Source organism: Balaenoptera acutorostrata, chromosome 19 (genome assembly GCF_949987535.1).
Source record: "Balaenoptera acutorostrata chromosome 19, mBalAcu1.1, whole genome shotgun sequence".
Lineage (NCBI taxonomy): Eukaryota > Metazoa > Chordata > Mammalia > Artiodactyla > Balaenopteridae > Balaenoptera > Balaenoptera acutorostrata.
In genome coordinates, this window is record NC_080082.1 from 60,063,248 (window position 1) to 60,082,755 (window position 19,508).

General features: G+C 51.9%; 1 protein-coding gene across 4 annotated transcripts in view; it reads left to right on the forward strand.

The window, feature by feature from the left end:
• MYH14 (myosin heavy chain 14) overlaps positions 1-19,508 on the forward strand; it is a 92,771-nt gene that overhangs the window by 11,838 nt on the left and 61,425 nt on the right. For 3 of the 4 annotated variants that reach the window (XM_057533464.1, XM_057533463.1, XM_057533465.1), the window contains exons 4-11: positions 1,716-1,743; positions 1,871-1,973; positions 2,653-2,676; positions 4,256-4,348; positions 4,720-4,783; positions 7,434-7,532; positions 8,465-8,605; positions 19,116-19,211. In XM_057533464.1, the coding sequence (XP_057389447.1) occupies positions 1,716-1,743; positions 1,871-1,973; positions 2,653-2,676; positions 4,256-4,348; positions 4,720-4,783; positions 7,434-7,532; positions 8,465-8,605; positions 19,116-19,211 (648 nt within the window). The remainder of the gene's footprint in view (positions 1-1,715; positions 1,744-1,870; positions 1,974-2,652; positions 2,677-4,255; positions 4,349-4,719; positions 4,784-7,433; positions 7,533-8,464; positions 8,606-19,115; positions 19,212-19,508) is intronic. The other variant, XM_057533466.1, reaches the window with a different exon arrangement.

Genomic DNA, 19,508 nt, shown 5'->3' on the forward strand with positions numbered 1-19,508 from the left:
GCCTCCTTGTGCTGAGCATGTGAAATTCAAAGATATGAGAGCAAGATTCTGGATCCCAGGTTCAGCCCTGGATACAAAACAGGCCACAAAACTGTATTATATACTAGCTGGTATATTAAAAAAAAATTGTTTTTGAAGATTCTCTCTGAGTTCTGACTATGGCCCTGTGAGGTAGGGGCTGTTTTTTTTTTTCTGGCTACGTGGTGCAGCTTGCGGGATCTTAGTTCCCCGACCAGAGATCAAACCCAGGCCCCTGAAGTGAAAGCACCAAGTCCTAACCACTCTGCCCCATTTTTCAGATGGGGAAAGTAAGGCACAGAAGACCTCAGAGACTGACGCAAGGTCACACAGCAAGGCGGGGAGGTGGCTGGGCCTTGAACCCGTGTCCATAGGGCTCCCAAACCAGGCCGCTAACTCTGAGGCCCTATTGAATGCAGCCCTGTCTCTGGCTTCAAACCACCCAGAGACCTCCTGCCCTCCTTAAAAACCATCCAGACCCTTTAATCGTGGTCTCCAAACCCATCTGCATCATCTCCAGCTCTGCCCCCTCCCCCAGGCTCACTGGCCTCCTTGCTGTCTCTCAAACATCTCCAACTTGGTCCCACCACAGGGCCTTTGCACTGGTTGTGCCCTCTGCCTGGAATGCTCTTTCCCTGCTTCCTCGCCCTTTAGGGCTGAGATGAAATAGCACCTCTTCTGAGACGCCTTCTGGCCCTCGACCCCTCCCCTCAGTCACTTCTTATGAATTTAGACCAGGGCTTCTCAATCCTGGCTCTGTTGACATTTGGGGCTGGATGATTCTTTGGAGTGGGGGGTTGTCCTGTGCATCATAGGATGTTAAGCAACATCCCTGGGCTCTACCACTAAAGCTTGTAGGACAACCCTCCCAGGTTGTGACAACCAAAAATGTCTCCAGACATTGCCAACTGTCAAATCTTCATTTTTAGTTTATGGGGTTTTGTTGTTGTTGTTGTTTTGTTTGTTTGTTTTGCTGTGCTGCATGGCTTGCGGGGATTTCAGTTCCCAGACCAGGGATTGAACCCCGGCCACGGCAGTGAAAGCCCAGAGTCCTAATCACTAGGCCACCAGGGAACTCCCCTAGTTTATGTGCTTTTATCCCCCACTCAAGCGGACGCTCCATGAGGGCAGGGACCTTGCAAATCCCCACTGCCCTCAGTGTCTGACACTTAGTAGGTGGTCAGTGTGCATTGTGTGAAGGGTTGTGTCGGGCCCAGGGTGAGCGCAGGAGGAGATGGTGAGGACTGAGCTGTGCTCTCTGCCCTCAAGTTGGGCAGATGACCCACCAATGGGCCACCAGTCACCATAACTACCATTCTGTGGCCTGTTTTCTATTAGAGGCTGAGCCTGGGGTCCAGGATCTCACTCTCATGTCTCTGAATTTAACACACTCAGCACAAGGCAGCACACGGTACGGGCTCAAATTGAAGTTTGTTGAATGAATCACATTCTGTTCAGTTGGAGTTTGTTGTCTCCATTTTACAGGTGAGGACACAGGCTCAGAGAGGGGTAGCTGCTTTCCCAGGGTCACACAGCAAATGAGAGGTTGAGTTAGGGTTAGGTATTAGAATCTAGGAGGGTCACACGTCAAAATCCAAGCTTTTCCTTAGCCCTTGGGAAGGATTTTGAAAAGAGGGTAGCCAGTGTCTCGCTGGAGAAATCCTCCCAGGTGACGCATCCCCCTCTGTCCCCTACAGATCGTGAGGATCAGTCCATTCTCTGCACGTGAGTAATCCTGAAGGACTTCCTGGAGGAAGCGGGGTCCTGGCTGGGCGTGGCTCTGCTTGGAATGGGCGGGGCTTACCTTGGAACATTGCTGACCCTTTTTGTTTCCCTTTGTGCCCCCCCTTAGCGGGGAGTCTGGGGCTGGGAAGACAGAAAACACCAAGAAAGTCATCCAGTACCTCGCCCACGTGGCATCATCGCCAAAGGGCAGGAAGGAGCCGGGTGTCCCGGTAAGTGACCTGCCTTGGGACGTCCTCTGGACCCTGCCACCAGCAAGGCCCCCTCCATCTCAGGTTCTGCTTCCGCCCATAACTAACTCCCTGCCTCCCTCATGGAGGGACACAGTTGTGGGCCTTCTCCTGGCTGCCCATGCCCCCTGCGTCCCTACTGTGTGCCTGATATAGTGCTGGGAGCAGAGACACAAAAATGTGGAGGCCAGTCCTTGGCCTCATTGGCCCTTGGAACAGCGCCTGGCGCACAGTAGGTGCTTACATTCCAGAGCATCCACTGTGTGTCAGGCCTGTTTAGGTTCCGGCAATGCCCAGGTTTACTCTATAAGTGGGCATTTATATAGTACTAGTCCCTTTGCTTCTATTACTGTAACACTCCAGTGAGGTGGGTGTGGTCTTCCTGCGTTAAAGACGGGAAACCAAAGTCACAGCTGTGGTGAGTTGGTTTTCCGAGGCCACACACCCAGGAAGGGCTAGCCTGGATTCAAACCCCGGGTGCTGCGGGTACCCCCCCGACGCCACCCCGCTCCACATGGCCAGTTTCCCCAGCCCCTCGTCTCTCCGCCTCACCCCACCCACCACCTGAGACCACCAGTTCACCTGTGTGTCTGTCCACGTTCCATGTGCTGTGTCCTGGTCCGTGTCCCGGTCCATGTCTCGTGTCCTGTGACTTCCTCAGGCCTCCACCAGCACCGTGTCTTATGTGAGTAGTGGGGAATCACCTCGAGTCCTGTCACCCCTAATACCACCTGGGTCACCCCAGACCACAGTCTTCCTGGCAGACAGGGCCCCCTCAGGCACTGATGGTCACCCCTGCCAGGAAGCCACATTGCCACTTATGGCAGTCCTGCTGTGTGCACGCCCAGCCCCACACTGTCATTTCACACAACCCTACTGTGTGCACACAGGCCCCTCCCCACCCCACTGTTGCTTATGGCAGCCCTACTGCGTGCACACACCTAGGGCCCATGCTGCCATTTAGTGTGGTCCTACCGCACATGTGCAGACCCCAACCACACAGCCGTTTCTGTTAGCCCTACTGTGTCTGTGCAGACTGGCCACAGATCCCAATGTGAAACAACCCAGAGGCCACAACTACCATTTATTGTTGATCTGCTAAATATATGTAGACAGAGCCCACAGACACCACGAGTTCACACAACCCACAGACCCACACTGACAGTTATGGTAGGCTTAATGTGTACACCCAGCTCAGGCTAGTGTCTGAGGGCGCACAGGGCATTTAAAGAAATAGTTGGTGTCTTTGAGAGCCTGGCTAGGAAAGAGGGGAAGGGGATTGCTGTTGACTGAGCACCTACTATGTTCCTGGCTCTGACACCGAGGTGGCTGTAGGGAAGTTCAGAATAAGATCCCTACCCATGGGGGTGGGGGGAGGGATAAATTGGGAGTAGGGGATGAAAAGATGCACATTACCGTATATAAAATAGATAAACAACAAAGATTTACTGTATAGAACAGGGAACTATATTTAATATCTTGCAATGAGCTATAATGGATAAGAATCGGAAAAAGAAGAATATAGGTATATACATATATATGTATAACCATATCATTTTGCTGTATACCTGAAACTAACACAATATTATAAATCAACTATACTTCAATTTTAAAAAAAGGTTCCTGTCTTAAAAAAATAAATAAATAAAAAATCCCCACCCATGGATCAGCCTGACTGGGGGAGGAAACTACCAAACTTCCAAACAGTTTGAAGCACTTTACTTAGATGGTATAGATTTTTCTTTAATTCTGCAAGTGATACATGAGTACATATTCACTGTAACAACAGCAACAACAACAAAAATCAGATAAAGTGAAATTCCTCTTTCCTTCTCTCAGTCCTCCTTCCTTGGAGCGTCTTATGCTGTTGACAGTTTGGTGTGTATCCTTGCAGACCTTTCTCTAAATGTTTACAGACATGTGTCTATCCTTATAGAAATAGGAGTCTCGTTTTGTGCTGTGCTTTTCCCTCAATTTATTTTTTATTAATGGGATCACACTGTAGGTATTTTCCTGCAACTTGCTTTTTGTTTTGTTTTGTTTCCACTAACAATGTATCCTGGAGATGTTTCCTCAGATGTTTCCTCGTTCCCTTCACAGTAGACTGAAGGGCAAGACCCAGATGCGGGAAAGCGGGCACACACCCGGACACACAAAGGCCCCTCACACACAGGCACTCAGCCAGCTGTGGCACAGACCCAACCCCCTACAGCTGGGCCAATCCCCCTGCCCCCACTGACACGCCATCCCCCGCGCCCCTGCAGGGTGAGCTGGAGCGGCAGCTTCTTCAGGCTAACCCCATCCTGGAGGCCTTTGGCAACGCCAAGACAGTAAAGAATGACAACTCCTCCCGATTCGTGAGTGCTGGGGGAGGGCGGTGCCTGGGCCTGAGTCAGTGAAACAGGAGCTGGGAGTTTCGGAGGATGGTGGAGGGGAGGCAGGATGTGTGGGTCTGTTGAAGGAGGAGGGGCCTGGGGGCCGTGACTTCTAGGTCTGAGAGATGAAGGAGCTGGGGACCTGGGTCCCGAGGAAAGAAGTCAGAGGGGCCTGGACCTTGAATTCCCCTGGGAACTGCCCCCCCGCACTGGAACCTCATGATTGGAGTGGGGTTCAGTGGAGGGAGAAAGCAAGAGGCAGCCCCGGCCCTGGGAGGGGTGAGTGTGGGTTGGCGGTGCTCTCTAGGCCCGCGGGATCCTTGGCTAAGTCCCTCCGCCCGCTCCCCTCGCAGGGCAAGTTCATCCGCATCAACTTCGACGTTGCCGGGTACATCGTGGGCGCCAACATCGAGACTTGTATCCTCACCGCCCGGAGGGGTGCCTGGTTGGGGGGACGAGGGGTGGCAGCCAAGGAGGGTGGCAGCCAAGGAGGGTGGCTCTTGGGATCTCACCGCTTACGGAAAACAGGCGTCCGCACTCGCCGGGAACCCTGGCTCCCTGCAGCTCAGAAACTGTGCCTCAGTTTCCCCCTCTGCAGAAGGGGAAGGATCCTAGAACCTCAGGAAGGGGCAGAGAGACAGCATCTCCACATGAAGGGAGGAGGGCAGGGCCTCCCGGAGCTTTTAGGAGAAGGCCAGCCCAGCCTCGCTATGGGGCGGAGGGTCGGCTATGACTTAACCATAGAGAAAGGTCGCGAGCACAGGCAGCAAAAGGGGAGGGCATGTGGGGCTGAGTGGGGGGGGGGGGGCGGGCAGCGCCAGCTTCCAGAGGCCTTGCCCCGTGGAGTCACACGGGACGTGCTTAATTCCCAGCTATGCCAACACGTGTGAAATGTTTTCTACCAGGCACGCTCATCAGAGACTCCGCGCCCAGGGTTTTTACTGGGGGCTGATCACCTAGGCACTCTCTCCCTGGCATGTACCCAAATTCCAGAGTCCCCGAAGGAAAGCGGGTGTTCAGAAGAAACCATGTTGTTTTGCACAAACAGTCTAGGTGCAGGGGGCCCCTCCTATCAGCCAAGGAAGGCTGGGAACCCTCCCGAAATCCAGGTTCCCAGACACCAGCCAGAGGCGGGCCTTGCAAGCCGGCTAACTCAGGCCAGCTGTGTCAAACCTTTCCCGCACATGCTCGGTAGGAACTTAAGAGAGAAAACCCAGAAGCTCCAGGAGTGCAGAGCTTAAGAGAACGAGCGAAGAAATCACACCCACCCGCGTTCGAATCCCAGCTCTGCCACTTTGAGGCTCTTGAGCATGTGATTTGACCTCTCTGGGCTTCAGTTTCCCCCTCTGTAGAAGGGGACGGATCGTAGAACCTACCCTGGAAGGGTCTGAAGTGAGGCAGGTTCTTAGCATGGCCCCTGCCACATCGTAAGCACTCAAGCATGAGCTATCTGGGAATTCCCTGGCAGTCCAGTGGTTAGGACTCGGTGCTTTCACTGCCGAGGGCCCGGGTTCAATCCCTGCCTGGTCGGGGAACTAAGATCCCACAAGCCGTGTGGCACGGTCAAAAAAAAAAAAAAAAAAAAAAAAGAATGAGCTATCATTATTAGAAATGAATGATTAAATTAGCACTGTCCTTATAATGTTAATATTGTTAATAATTATTCATTGCAATGTGGATGATATAACAAATCATATCCCCATCCCCGGGGTATCTAAGCTCACTGTTCCCCCCGGTAATCTGGGGGAGGGTTGAGAAGCAGTGTGTCAGTGAAGGGTTTTTCCTAAGAGGGCTTAGGGAGTAAGGAAACAGGGATCTCGCTGTCAAGCAGCTGGGCCCCATGGGCTCTGCTGCCACCTGGTATCTTCTTCCTTGGGCTCGAGGCCTCATGTCCCCTGCTGCCACCAGCTCCTGATCCCCACCGTTCCTGCGGCCCATCACCCCTCTGCATCACGGTTCCTGCTCACACAACTTCTTAGAGCTCACGGCTCTCCCTGCCCCATCCATCCTGCCATCCCAGGCCTCCACGGACCCCGGGAGTCTTCTCTGCCTGCTTCCAGGCGCTAACTTTCTCCCATCCACACCCCCCATCCAGTTGGGGCTGCCCCCACCAGACACAGCTCTCCTGCCTGGCTGTCTTCTGCCTCGGGGCCGATGACCAGCCTGTGGTCATTGGTGCTCGCGGGGCAGGTGCCACCCCCGGGGTCAAACAGATGGATCCCGGGCTTGGCCTGACCCCTCACACCAGCGTCAGCATGTCCAACATTTCTTGAGGGTTTACTGCGTGCCTGGCAGTGTCTTGAGAACTCTCCATATGTTAACTCAGTTCCTCGTCTCTGTAACCCTGTGAGGCAGACGCTGTTATCATCCCATTTCACAGAAGAGGAAAACGAGGCTCGGGGCTGTCATCACCCAGGGTCGCACAGGTCATGCATGCTCCCTTCACCCCACCTTGCCCTGTGGGACCCCCTCCTGTGCATCCTCCCCGTCTCACCCAAGCAGGTTAGCGCCCCAGGGTTTTGGGTCAATGGTTTGCAGTCCATCTTGGGCGAGGCTCCCCAAGGCAGGTCCTGCATTATGACAGTTGTGCAAAATATGTGCTCGGTGGTCCACGAGTGTAGGACACAGACGGCTACACCAATTATCAGGTGTTTTATTTTCCTTTAAGGCGTCTCGCCAATTTTCAGTGTGTAAACGTGCCATGTGGCTTTCCCAGAAGGGAGAAGCTGAGAGCCCCAGTAGTCATACGGGGAAACTGAGGCTGGGAGGGTCATGACAGCAGGAGGTATTCTTATCCTTGGTAGTGAAAAACCAGGCACAGCTGCAGTGTTTGACACATGATAACTCATTTACCCCGACAGCACCTCATAGACTCACGGACGGGTATTAGTATCGGGCCCCTTGTACAGATGAGGAAACTAAGGCTCGAGGCTTAAGTGACACAAGTCCAAAGCCACTGGTCCAGTTAGCGACCAGGTCGCCGGCCGGGGCTATGAGTGACTCCACTGTTCCACGGGATAGCCGGGGGGTCCCCTCCATGCGGCACCTTGACTCGCCCCCCACCCAGACCTGCTGGAGAAGTCGAGGGCCATCCGCCAGGCCAAGGACGAATGCAGCTTCCACATCTTCTACCAGCTGCTGGGAGGCGCCGGGGAGCAGCTCAAGGGTTAGTGTCCGATGGCTCCCCACCCCCTCCCCGGGGTCTGGGTGGTAGCCGCGTGTGGACCCCCCGGGGTGGAGGACATGGGAGGCACTAACCTTTGTCAAGCACCTGCTTTGTGTCAGGCTCCTGCTGGGTGGTGGATTCTCTCGCCTCCCGGATCCCACCGCCCCTGGTTTCTGCCGCCTCTCGACTCCTGCCACCCCCAGACTCTGCTGCCCTCTGGTTCCCGCTGTCTCCCGGGTCTTGCTCATGCCGGCTACGTGGCCACGTGTCTCCTGCCCACACACTTCTCTCCTGAAACTCCGGGGCTCTGCTTACTCCAGCGGGTGCTGTAACAACTCCAGCTTTGCCGTCTCGTGGTTCCCGATGATGGTGGTTTGCGTGGCTTGTAGGCTCCTGCTGCCTCCTGTCTCCTGCTCTGCGCTCCTCCAGCCCTCTGGCTGTGGAAACGCCCCAAGGCTGTCTCCTCTACGGTGGCCCCGCTGCCCTGTGGCTCGCTGTCATTCTGGCTTCTTCCACCCCGCAGCTTGGGCCGCCTCCTGGCCCCTCCGCACCCAGCCTCCTGCTCGCGGTGGCTTCCGAACCCTCTGCCACCGGCCCCTCCTGTCCCATGGCTTCTGCTAACTCGGGCACCCGCAGCCCTGTTGCTTCTGCCAATGGGCGGCTCCTGCCTTCTCTGGGCAACTCTGCGACTTGAGAATCATTATGGAAAGAGGGAAGAGTAAAGGTCTAATATGTGCTAAATACCCACTTCACGCCCGGCCCTTCCTACCAAACCCTTGAAGAATGGATCCCCACTCATTTGACAGAGGAGGAGACCGAGGTTCCTAGTGGGGAAGTGATGCTCTTCCCGGGGTGGCTATTGAGGAAGCCGGGACTTGAGTCTGACTCTACAGCTCGTTCTTGACCTTGGCCTCCGCCCGTTACTCCTACAGCCGACCTCCTCCTGGAGCCGTTCTCCCACTACCGCTTCCTGACCAACGGGCCATCATCCTCTCCGGGCCAGGAGCGTGAGCTCTTCCAGGAGACACTGGAGTCCCTGCGGGTCCTGGGATTCACCCACGAGGAAATCACCTGTGAGTGAGCCGTGAGCCCAGAGCCCCCCATGAAGGATGGGGGTGGACACCTGGCCATGCATTGCTCGGTTTGAAAACTAAAACAGGGAATGGAGGAAGGAGGAAGCTTTAAATAGGGGATCGGGAAGGACACGCTGTGTTGGTGATGTTTGCGCAAAGGCCTGGAGAGCCGAAGGTGTGAGCGTTGGTGCTATGGGGGGGAAGAACGGTCCAGGCAGGGGGAAACAGCGTGTGCAAAAGCCCTGAGGCAGGAAAGGCGTGGCGTGTTTGAGGAATTGAAGCTTCTCGAATGGGTTCAATTCGTGGGTGACCCAGGGGAGTGAGGAGGTGGAACCGCAGGGGCAGGTGGGGCCTCAAATGCCAGCCTGAGGGGCTGGGATTTGTCCTGAGGGCACTGGGGAGCCATGGGAGGGCAGGGAGCCGTGGAGGAGCAGCTCTGGGCCGTGTGGAGGATGAACTGTAGGGCAGGAGGAGGCTGAAGCGAGGGTGCAGGGAGGACCCTGCCCCTGGCCCGGGGTCTTCCTTGGTTGGTCTGGGCTCGGGGGGCACTGGGGTGAAATACTCAGCTCATTACCCGTGTTCTTCTGCTTTGCCCCCCACCTTTCTCACCAAACAGTACATTTTGACGATAGTTCCGTTGCAGTACTGTATTTGTTTGCCAGGGCTGCCATCACAAAGCACCGTAAACCGAGTGCCTTAAACAAGTGAAATTGATCATCTCCCAGGTCTGGAGGCCAGAAGTCTGAGGTCAAGGTGTTGGTGGGGTTGGTTGGTCCTGGGAGAATCTGTTCCCTTCCCCTCCCCATAATTTCTGGTGGTTTCCTTGTTAGAAGCGTCACCTGATCTCCGCCTTCAGCCTAATGGGGTGCGCCCGCCTCCCCACCCAAGCATCTGTATGCAAATCCCCCCTTTTATAGGACACCCATCATTTTGGATTAGGGGCCACCCCACTCCCGTATGATCTCATCTTAACTTAAATAATTACAGCTGTAACGACCCAATACCCAAATCAGGTCACATTCTGAGAGGTCCCAGGCATTAGGATTTTAATGTATTTTTGGAGGGAATAGAGGGACACGATTCAACCCATTACGCGCACATAGAGGGGGAAATCTCAGTCTTATTTCTGGCTACCTGGCATTTCATTGTCTGGATGAATTGTGATTCCTCTCACCAGTCCCGTGGAGACCCTGATTTCCAGTTCTGAGCGGGGCCGGGCCTGGGTCTCATTCTCCTCTGGTCTCCGGGGCTGTGGAAGGCCTCGGGAGCCACTGTGGGCTCCAGGGCCAATGGGGAGGGCTGGAGACCCAGTCAGTGCCAGGTTGGCTGTCCACCCAGGCAGCGAACAGGCCAGCGTCCTCAGGCATATTGACACAGGGTCCCAGGCCTCCCTGCTAGATTTCCCAACCACGGGTTGCGTAACTGCCCTGCTCCTCCCTGGGCAGCTGACAAACAAATTCAGATGGAGGCCACAGTGGGGGCCTGAGCCTCTCAGGTGCCGCCTGCCCTCCTGACACAGGTCACCTCAAGTAACCCTCCTGCCGTGTGGTGGGCACGGGTAGCAGCTCTGATTTTTCCAGTCCCGAAACAAAAATTTTGCACCACCGTCGGCGTGTAGTGACATAATCTGAATATGATCAAAGGTCATCGTGTGAAAACCGAGTTGCCCCGGGCCCCTCTGAGCCCTAGTTTTCCACTGTTAAGCTTCCTGCATCTCCTGCCAGAAATATTTTAGACATGTAAGAAAAGACACACATTATTCTCCAGCCCCAGGGCTGATGTTCAGCTGTAATGTTGATCAAAATGTTACCGTATTTCTGGGACTTCCCTGGCGGTCCAGTGGTTAAGACTCCGCGCTTCCACTGCAGCGGGCACGGGTTCGATCCCTGGTGGGGGAACTGAGATCCTGCATGCCACCCACCCCCTCCAAAAAAAATGTTACCGTATTTCTCTCCTGATTTAAAAGTTCCTGCGCAGTGGTTGATCCAGATGGGCCCCACCTCCCTGACCTTCCTCCCAGGACCGGCTCAGAGGCACCAAATAACCATGAAAACACCTGGCATATCAGGCCCCACACCCTGGCCTGGGTCCTGCATGGCACTGGGGTAAAATAGCTCATCACCCCCGTGCTAGCGTGCGCTTTGTCCCCTACTTTTCCCACCAAACAGCATGTTTTGGCAGTTATTCTGGTTTTGTAGGTATAGGTGAATTTCAGGGTTTTTTGTGGTTGCAGAAGGTTTCACTGTTTAGATGAGCTGTGATTCTTGTAGCCTGTCTGTCCCTTGCAGACACACCCTTCGGGTGACTGCATTCTGTTGCTATTGGAACGAACCCCCATCCCCCCAAAAGTGCCAAGAATATCCTTATAAGTAGGTCTTTGTGCCCATGGGTGAACAGAACTGCAGGATCAGCTCTTAAGCCACAAAATGCTGAGTCCAAGGAGAGGTGCAATTTTTGGTTTTATCCAGCTTTAATGGAAATTTAACAGCTTTATTGAGATATCATTCACGTACCAAAACATTTACCTATTTAAAGTATGTCAGGGAATTCCCTGGCGGTCCAGTGGTTAGGACTCTGCACTTTCACTGCCGAGGGCCCAGGTTCGATCCCTGATCGGGGAACTAAGATCCCGCAGGCCGTGTGGTGAGGCCAAATACAAGCCAGTGGCTTTTAGTACCTTCAGAGCTATGCAGCCATCCCCACTATCAATTTTAGAACATTTTCAGTGACCCAAGAAGATAACTCGCGCCCCTTTGCGGTCGTCTGCCGGTTTTCCAATGGCAGCCCCTGGCAACCACAGATCTGCTTCCTGTGTCTATGGATTTGCTTATCTGGGACCTTTCATATAAGTGGAATCATACAATATATCATCCTTTATGGCTGGCTTCCTTCCCTCGGCATGATGGTTTGAAGTTTCATCCATGTGGTCGTATGTATCCGTGCTTTCTTCCTTTTTACTGCTGAATAATTTTGCTTTTTACCTTTTTCTTATGGAACCTTTCAAACAGGTATGCAAGTAGAGAGCAGAGAGTCGTGAACCCCCACCCCTCCCCCAGGAACCTGGCACCAGATCCAGCAGTTACGGGCTCTTGACTTCTTGGGTTTCAGCTCTAACCCCCAGCCCCTTTCCCTTCCCCGAACCCCACTCTGTTTTTTTAAACTGTACTGAATCGACCTCGCCGCCGTCCAGAAGGTGGCGCTAGTTTCCAGTTTCTCCCACCCTGTCTCTGGAGCACCTGTTCCCCGACGTGGTTGCCAGCAACCACTGTTGTCAGCTTTTTTGCTTTTGCTGGTGTGGCAGGTGGATGGGGTCTCATAACAGTGTGATTTTGTGTCTCACTTCCAAGGAGTGGAGCCAGCCGGTCACCTTTTTTTCTAGACTCTCCTTTGGAAGAAAGAGGAGACAGAGATGGGGAGTTCCCTGGCGGTCCGGTCCAGTGGTTAGGACTCGTAGGTTAGGGATGGCCCTGGGTTCGATCCCTGGTCGGGAAACTAGGCTCCCACAAGCCCCATGGCGCGGCCAAAAAGAAAAAAGGACACAGAGGTCCAGGGAGGTGGGGTGTCTGCCCTATAGGACTCACTGCCTTTGATGAGGTGGTGGTGGAACCCGGGTCTGACTCCAAAGCCAGCCCGTGATCCGTTTCCAGAGAGGCAGGTGGGCGCCTCTGGGTCACCCACGGGAAGCCCAGGGCAGAGAGCGTTCAGGGCCAGTGGAAGCAGGACCTCCACCCGCCTCCTCACTTCCCATCCACGTTGGCGCCGTAAATGCCACCAGGGAGGTGGAACAGGCAGCCTAGCACGCAGGGAGGTGAGCTCCTGCCCACGTGAGGCTGTCGTAGCCTCGCCAGCCCCACGCCTCCGCCCATGCAGGTCGGGGCTTGCTTACCGCTGGCTGGGTTGAAATCACCAGCCAGAGCTGACTGCCAGCCCCTCAGGCGTCAGGTTCACCGGGTGCTTGGAACCTGCGCAGGTTCCGAAGCCAACCGTAAAAGGCCATTTTAAAGGCCACGGGGGGGGGGGGGGACTCGAGTCTGGGTCAGGTCTGAGCTGATGTTAAGGATGAATAATCATCCAGTTTGTTAGGGGTGATGATGCGCTTGTGAGTCTATCAGGAGATGTGCTCATTTATTTATCTTTTGGGAGATGCCTCGCTGCCCTGCCACAAAACCTCGCAGCGTTTCCGGGACTCTCGGCTGTCCCCCCCCCCGACACCCCTGACCCCCCCGCCCAGCCCCTCCCACTGCCCAGCAAGGGAAACCCGGGCCCAGGAGGCCACTGGCTTGCCCCAGGTCACGCCTCAGTAATGCACCCCCCACTAGTTAACTCTTGGCCATTTTGTTCATTCGTATATCGATTCATTCAACACACGATGGAGTCTGCGGGCCAGACCCCTGCAAACGCTGGGAGAAATGAACCGTGACCAAGACAGAACAAGCCCCTGCCCCCTGGAGCGCTGAGACCCAGGGAGCATCAAATCACACAAGTGGATTAAAGTTGATCCCCTGTTAGAGTGATGGCTGGAAGGTGCATGGAGCAGTGACTGTGGGTCAAGGGGGTTGGGGGTGGGGTCTCGGAAGGGGCGGGGCAGCCCCTGGAGGAGGTGGCGCTTGGCTGAGCCCTGATGGTCGGGCAGGAATTAAGCAGGTGTAGGTGGTCCTGGACCGCCTCTATGGGGAGGGAACTCCCAGGGCGAAAGCCTGGGGGCAAAAGAGAGTGTCACGTGTTGGCGGAGATGAAAGAGGTTGGCCTGGCTGGTTGGAGTAACTGAGGGGACCCAGGGCTGGAGCAGGTGGGAGGATTCGGGACAGGGTGCCGAAGACCTTGATAAGGGATAAGATTGAATCCCAGAAGTAGTGGGGACTGTGGAAGGAATTCTTCCCCCCAAAGTGGCAAGCTGAAGTTCACTCATGAACACAGTCATGGAGTGCTTACTGTATGCAGAGGATACAGTTAGAAGGTGAATAAGGAACAGATACTTTCCACAAGGAGTTACGATCCTGGAGATGGAGAGGAAAAATTCAGATTTGTTGCGTGCCCCGAAAACTATACCAAAACCTTTTTTCTCTGGGGGGCTAGAATTCATGGACCGTAAAATTCGCCACTGTCAAGTATACAGTTCAGTATTTGTAATATATTCACAAGGTGGTATGAATCATCACTGCAATTTCACTGTCTAATTCCAGAAACTGAGTCTTTTCTCAGCAGTGATCTTTTTTTTTGACTACATTTCAAAGGGTATGAAATTCGAAACGAACTAAAAGTCTATGATCATTCCAGTGTCCCGGGCTCTCAGGAGGCCACCTCTGTTAGCTGTTTCTTGTGTGTCCTTCAGAGTAAGGCTTCTTGAAGCTGTCAGGCCAGTGACCAACACCCCCCCCCCTTCTGTTTTCAGGGATTTTTTTAACTTTTTTAAAATTTATTTTTGGCTGTGTTGGGCCTTCGTTTCTGTGCAAGAGCTTTCTCTAGTTGCAGCGAGTGGGGGCCACTCTTCATCGCGGTGCGCGGGCCTTTCACTATCGCGGCCTCTTTTGTTGCGGAGCACAGGCTCCAGACGCGCAGGCTCAGTAGTTGTGGCTCACGGGCCCAGTTGCTCCGCGGCATGTGGGATCTTCCCAGACCAGGGCTCGAACCCGTGTCCCCTGCATTGGCAGGCAGATTCTCAACCGCTGTGCCACCAGGGAAGCCCTAAACTCTTTTTTTTTTTTTTTTAAATTTATTTATTTGGCTGTGCTGGGTCTTAGTTGCAGCACGCAGGATCTTCGTTGCAGTATGTGAGATCTTTTTAGTTGCGGCATGCAGGATCTTTTCGTTGTGGCATGGGGAATCTTTAGTTGCGGCATGCAGACTCTTAGTTGCAGCATGTGGGATCTAGTTCCCTGACCAGGGATCAAACCTGGGCCCCCTGCATTGGGAGCGTGAGTCTCAACCGCTGGACCACCAGGGGAATCCCTAACCTCCTTATTTTGAATAATTTCAGATTTACAGAAAAGTTGTAGAGTACACAAAATCGCTGCATACCTTCTCCCAGATTCCTCAAGCGTTACCATCTTGCCACATCTGCTTTATCCTTGTCTATCTTTCTAATTACTTGTTCTGAGCTGTTCAAGAGTAGGGGTGTAGCCCAGGGATCCCTTCACCCTTCGTATTTCCGATGACCACTGTCACAAATGACCACAAACGTAGTGGCTGATAACAACACACATTTATTCCCTCACAGTTCTGGAGGTCAGAAGTCAAAAATCAGTCTTACTGGTTAAAGTCAAGGTGTCAGCAGAGCTGGTCCCTTCTGGAGGCTCCGGGAAGAATTCGTTTTCTTGCCTTTTTCAGCTTCCAGAGGCCACCCGTATGCCTTAGCTCGTGGCTGTTTTCTCTGTCTTCAAAATGCATCACTCTAGGGACTCCCCTGGCGGTCCAGTGGTTAGGACTCTGCGCTTTCACTGCCAGGGCCTGGGTTCGATCCCTGGTTGGGGAACTAAGATCCCGAAAGCTACGTGGCACGGCCAAAAAATTGAAAAAAAAACCCCAAAGTGCATCACTCTAACCTCTGCTCATGTGGCCTTCCCCCTCTGCCTCCCTCTTATAAGGACCCTTATGATTACGTTTCGGACCCACCTGGATAATGCAAGATTAATCTCCCGTTTTAACATCCTTAATTTCATCACATCGGTAAAGTCTATTTTTCCCTGCTAGGTAACATTCACGGGATTCAGGCCATGGACATTTTGTGGAGAGGGGGCATTACTCATCTTACCGCCCACCCCCCAAATCTGTCTGTGCTTATTTCCTGAGAACATTCCCTGACACAAACACAGTACAGTATCATCATTAGGAAATTAACATTGGCACTATTAGTACTATTATCTAATCCACAGACCTTATGCCAACTTTCCCAATAATGTCCTTTATAGCAAAAAAAAAATTTTTTTTAAGTTAAACACACACACACACACACACACACACACACACACACACACGCGCGCACACACACACACTTCCCCAGTCCAGGATCACACACGTTGCATCTAGTCGTCACACTTTACTCTCCATCCATCTGGAACCAGTCCTGAGTCTTTATCGTTCGTGACCTTGACACTTGGGGAGATTACAGACCAGTTGTTTTGTCAATGTGCATGTGTTTCCTCGTGATTAGATTCGGGTTACGCATTTTTGGCATGGGTCTCCCAGAAGGGTTCCCCCCTCCACCTTCCGCCCCTCCCTTTTCCTAAGTAAACTTTGTGCAGAAGCTTACGTAGCATAGACACCAGAAAATGAGCGCGGTGCCAAAGCACCCAGCTCAGGGGAATTTCTGCAAGTGACACCCCATATCACCAGCACCTCGAAGCCCCCTCAAGCCCCTTCCCCTCACCGCAACCCCCATCACCATTATGTCGGCATCTAACAACATGGAGTTGTTTCGCCCGCTCTTGAATTTGGAACAAACAGACCCATACAGTCCGTGCACTTTTGAACTTGGCTTCCTCCTTGCAATCCTGTGAGTGTGAAATCTGTACGAGTTCAGTGAATGGCCAGAAGGAGGCTTCTGAGGGGCTGGCTCCACTGGTGTGCTCATTTTGTAAAACCTCACTGAGCTGGATGGAGGTGATTTGTGTGCTTTTCTGTGTGTGTGCTCTACGTTCGTACAAACATCCGAATTTTATGCTAAAAGAGGGACGAAAAGGGCTGCACAGCTGTTAAGAATACAGACCCCAGGGTCAGACTGCCGGGTGTGTCTTAGCCATGCCGCTTATGAGCTGGATGATCTTGGGTAAGTTGATTACCTGAATGTGCCTCGGTTTCCCTGTCTGTCAAATGGGGGTTTTACTGTTTCCCATCGCAAGATGCTATTGCAGGATTCGGCTCAGTGAGTTGTTCCGAAGGTGACATGAGGTCATTTGTGAGTGTTTGGAACAGGACCTGGCACGGAGTAAGTGTAAATAGATCAGTGTCCTTTTCAATCCGTAAATCGTGAAGACTATTCAAGGAGGAACGTGGATGAGGTAGCTGGGTGTTGGCGCTGGTCTGAAGCATCACCACGAAAGCAGCAGACACGAGCCCAGCCTGATGTAGGCGTGTTATATGGTCCACTCCAAGCAGAGGGCAGCTTTGCCGGTGGAGACAAGGAGGCTTTGACAGGATGACCAAATCTTGATAAAGTTCTGAACAAAACCAAGACCAGCCTTCCCTCGGATTCCTCAGTGACTACCCTCCTGGAAAATGCACTGTGTATTAAAACCAAACACAAAACACTTTTGTGTGTATACATAAAGCAGCTGGGATTAGTCTCAGAGCATTCCAAACCATGATTTCACAGACGTGAATGTCCTCTGGGACGTTTCGCGATCAGACGGAATGTGAGCAACTCTTTGTGATACAGAAGGGCATCTCCTCTGGTCCCCACCTGCCCGGTCTCTGTGGCATCCAGAAACGTTGCCAGGGTGGCCCCCATCCCTATGCTAACCAACCCCTGCACGTTCCCGAGACGTCCTCTAGGGGGCAGCATTGCCCACTCACGGCGAGATTTCTAGACGCTTTGGGTAGACGTGCAAATATTAATACAATCGATCTTCTTTTACGGTGTCCCAGTTGGAGAATTCACCTACACACGACATTTATTCGTAACCCCCAAACCAACAATCCTGGTGCTTTTGTGGTCATTGCGGTCATTCATAGAGGAGTGAAAGTTTTGAGTTGCCCAGGGTGCACCCAACTGAAGTCTCACGGGGGGACATTCTGCCTTCTTGTTCCAGCCCACACTGTAAACCACTGTCCTTTCTACAGTCTGTTGAGTGTCACGCTTTTCACTTTTGGGGTGCTTTTTGGTTGGTGATTTCACTGTCTGAAATGTCCCCCTAAATGTAGTGCTTAATGCTGTCCGGTGTCCCTAAGAGCAGGAAGGCTGTGATGTGCTTTACAGAGAAAATACGTGTGTGAGAAGAGCTTCCTTCAGACTCCAGTTATAGCGAACGTTGGCTGTGAGTTCAATGTGAATCAATGCTATATATCAGATAAGATGTCTTTTAAAAAAATTTTATTGTAGTTGATTTACAATGCTGTGTTAATTTCTGCTGTGTACCAAAGTGACTCGGTTCTATATATATATGTGTGTGTGTGTGTGTGTATTCTTTTTCATATTCCTTTCCATTATGGTTTATCACAGGATATTGAAGAGTGTTCCCTGTGCTATACAGTAGGACCTTGTTGTTTATCCATCCTATATACACTAGTTTGCATCTGCTAATCCCAAACTCCTACTCCTTCCCTCCCCTACCCCTCTACCCCTGGGCAACCACAAGTCTGTTCTCCGTGTCTGTGAGTCTGTTTCAATTTCATTGATATGCTCATTTGTGTCGTATTTTAGATTCCACATATAAGTGATATCATATGATATTTGTCTTTCTCTTTCTGACCTACTTCGCTTAGTATGATAATCTCTAGGTCCATCCATGTTGCTGCAAATGGCATTATCTCATTCTTTTTTATGGCTGAGTAGTATTCCATTGTATATATGTACCACATTTTCTTTATCCAGGCATGTGTCAATGGACATTTAGGTTGCTTCCATGTCTTGGCTATTGTAAATAGTGCTGCTGTGAACATAGGGGTGCTTGTATCTTTTTGAATTAGAGTTTTGTCTGGGTATATGCCCAGGAGTGGGATTGCTGCAATTCTATTTTTAGTTTTTTGAGGAACCTCCATACTGTTTTACATAGTGATGCACCAGTTTACATTCCCATCAGATAAGGTGTCTTTAAACAGAAACACACATAAACCAAGGTGATGCATTGATCAGTTGATGAAAATGTGACCAGAGGCTCCCAGGAACCAAACCTGTATTCCCCCACAGGAGCATTTGTTCACATTCGATAATTCAGTGTTTCAGGTGACCCTATAGAACATAATTACCAAGAATAAGGAAAATTGACTGACCTTGACATTTTCTGCCTTTTTTTTTTTTTTGCATAGATAGTGGTTGCCATATACACCATTCTGCACCTCGAATTTTTTACTCGATATTTTAGAAATCTTTCCATATTCCTAAAGATCTTCCTCATTCATCTCTCTAAGTTCTTTTAAATCTTCTATGCATTGCTCTATGAGATCTCTCATGCCACGCGGTGTGGCCAAAAAATTAAAAAATAGAATAAAATACAGAATTCATTTATCCGTTCATGTATTTAAGACCTGCTTGGTGTCAGGTGGTGGTATAATTGGACATAAGGTTTTTGAGCTAGATTTCTTTTTTTATTATTTTATTTTTTTAATTGAAGTATAGTTAATGTACAGTGTTGTGTTAGTTTCAGGTGTACAGCAAAGTGATTCAGTTATACATATATATACATATATCTATTCTTTTTCTGATTCTTTTCCATTATAGGTTATTACAAGATATTGAGTATAGTTCCCTGTGCTATACAGTAGGTCCTTGTTTAAGCTAGATTTCTAAGGGGCTAGTTCAGACCACGTGTCAGGACCCTGAGCCTCGCTGATCTGTGTTTCTGCTGCCCCTTAGCCATGCTGCGGATGGTCTCGGCCGTTCTCCAGTTTGGCAACATTGTCCTGAAGAGAGAACGGAACACCGATCAAGCCTCCATGCCTGACAACACAGGTACCACCACATGGCCTGCTACCCACCCACGTACAGAACATCCTCCCTCCCCAGCCAGACCCGCCTCCCACCCAGGACCACCCTGATTTCCTGCCCTTTGCTGAATCTTTACCAAAATAACACCGTCCACTCTTTTCTTGATTATAAAAAGTGTGAGCTCTGCTGAAAATTTGCACAACACCAGTGTGCCAAGGTGGAAGGGGGTGTGGACAGCAGGGCCCTCCATCATCCCAGCCCCTCCCAGAAAACCACCATTAGCACTGGGCATATCTCCTCCTGGCCTCTGTGCTCTGCATA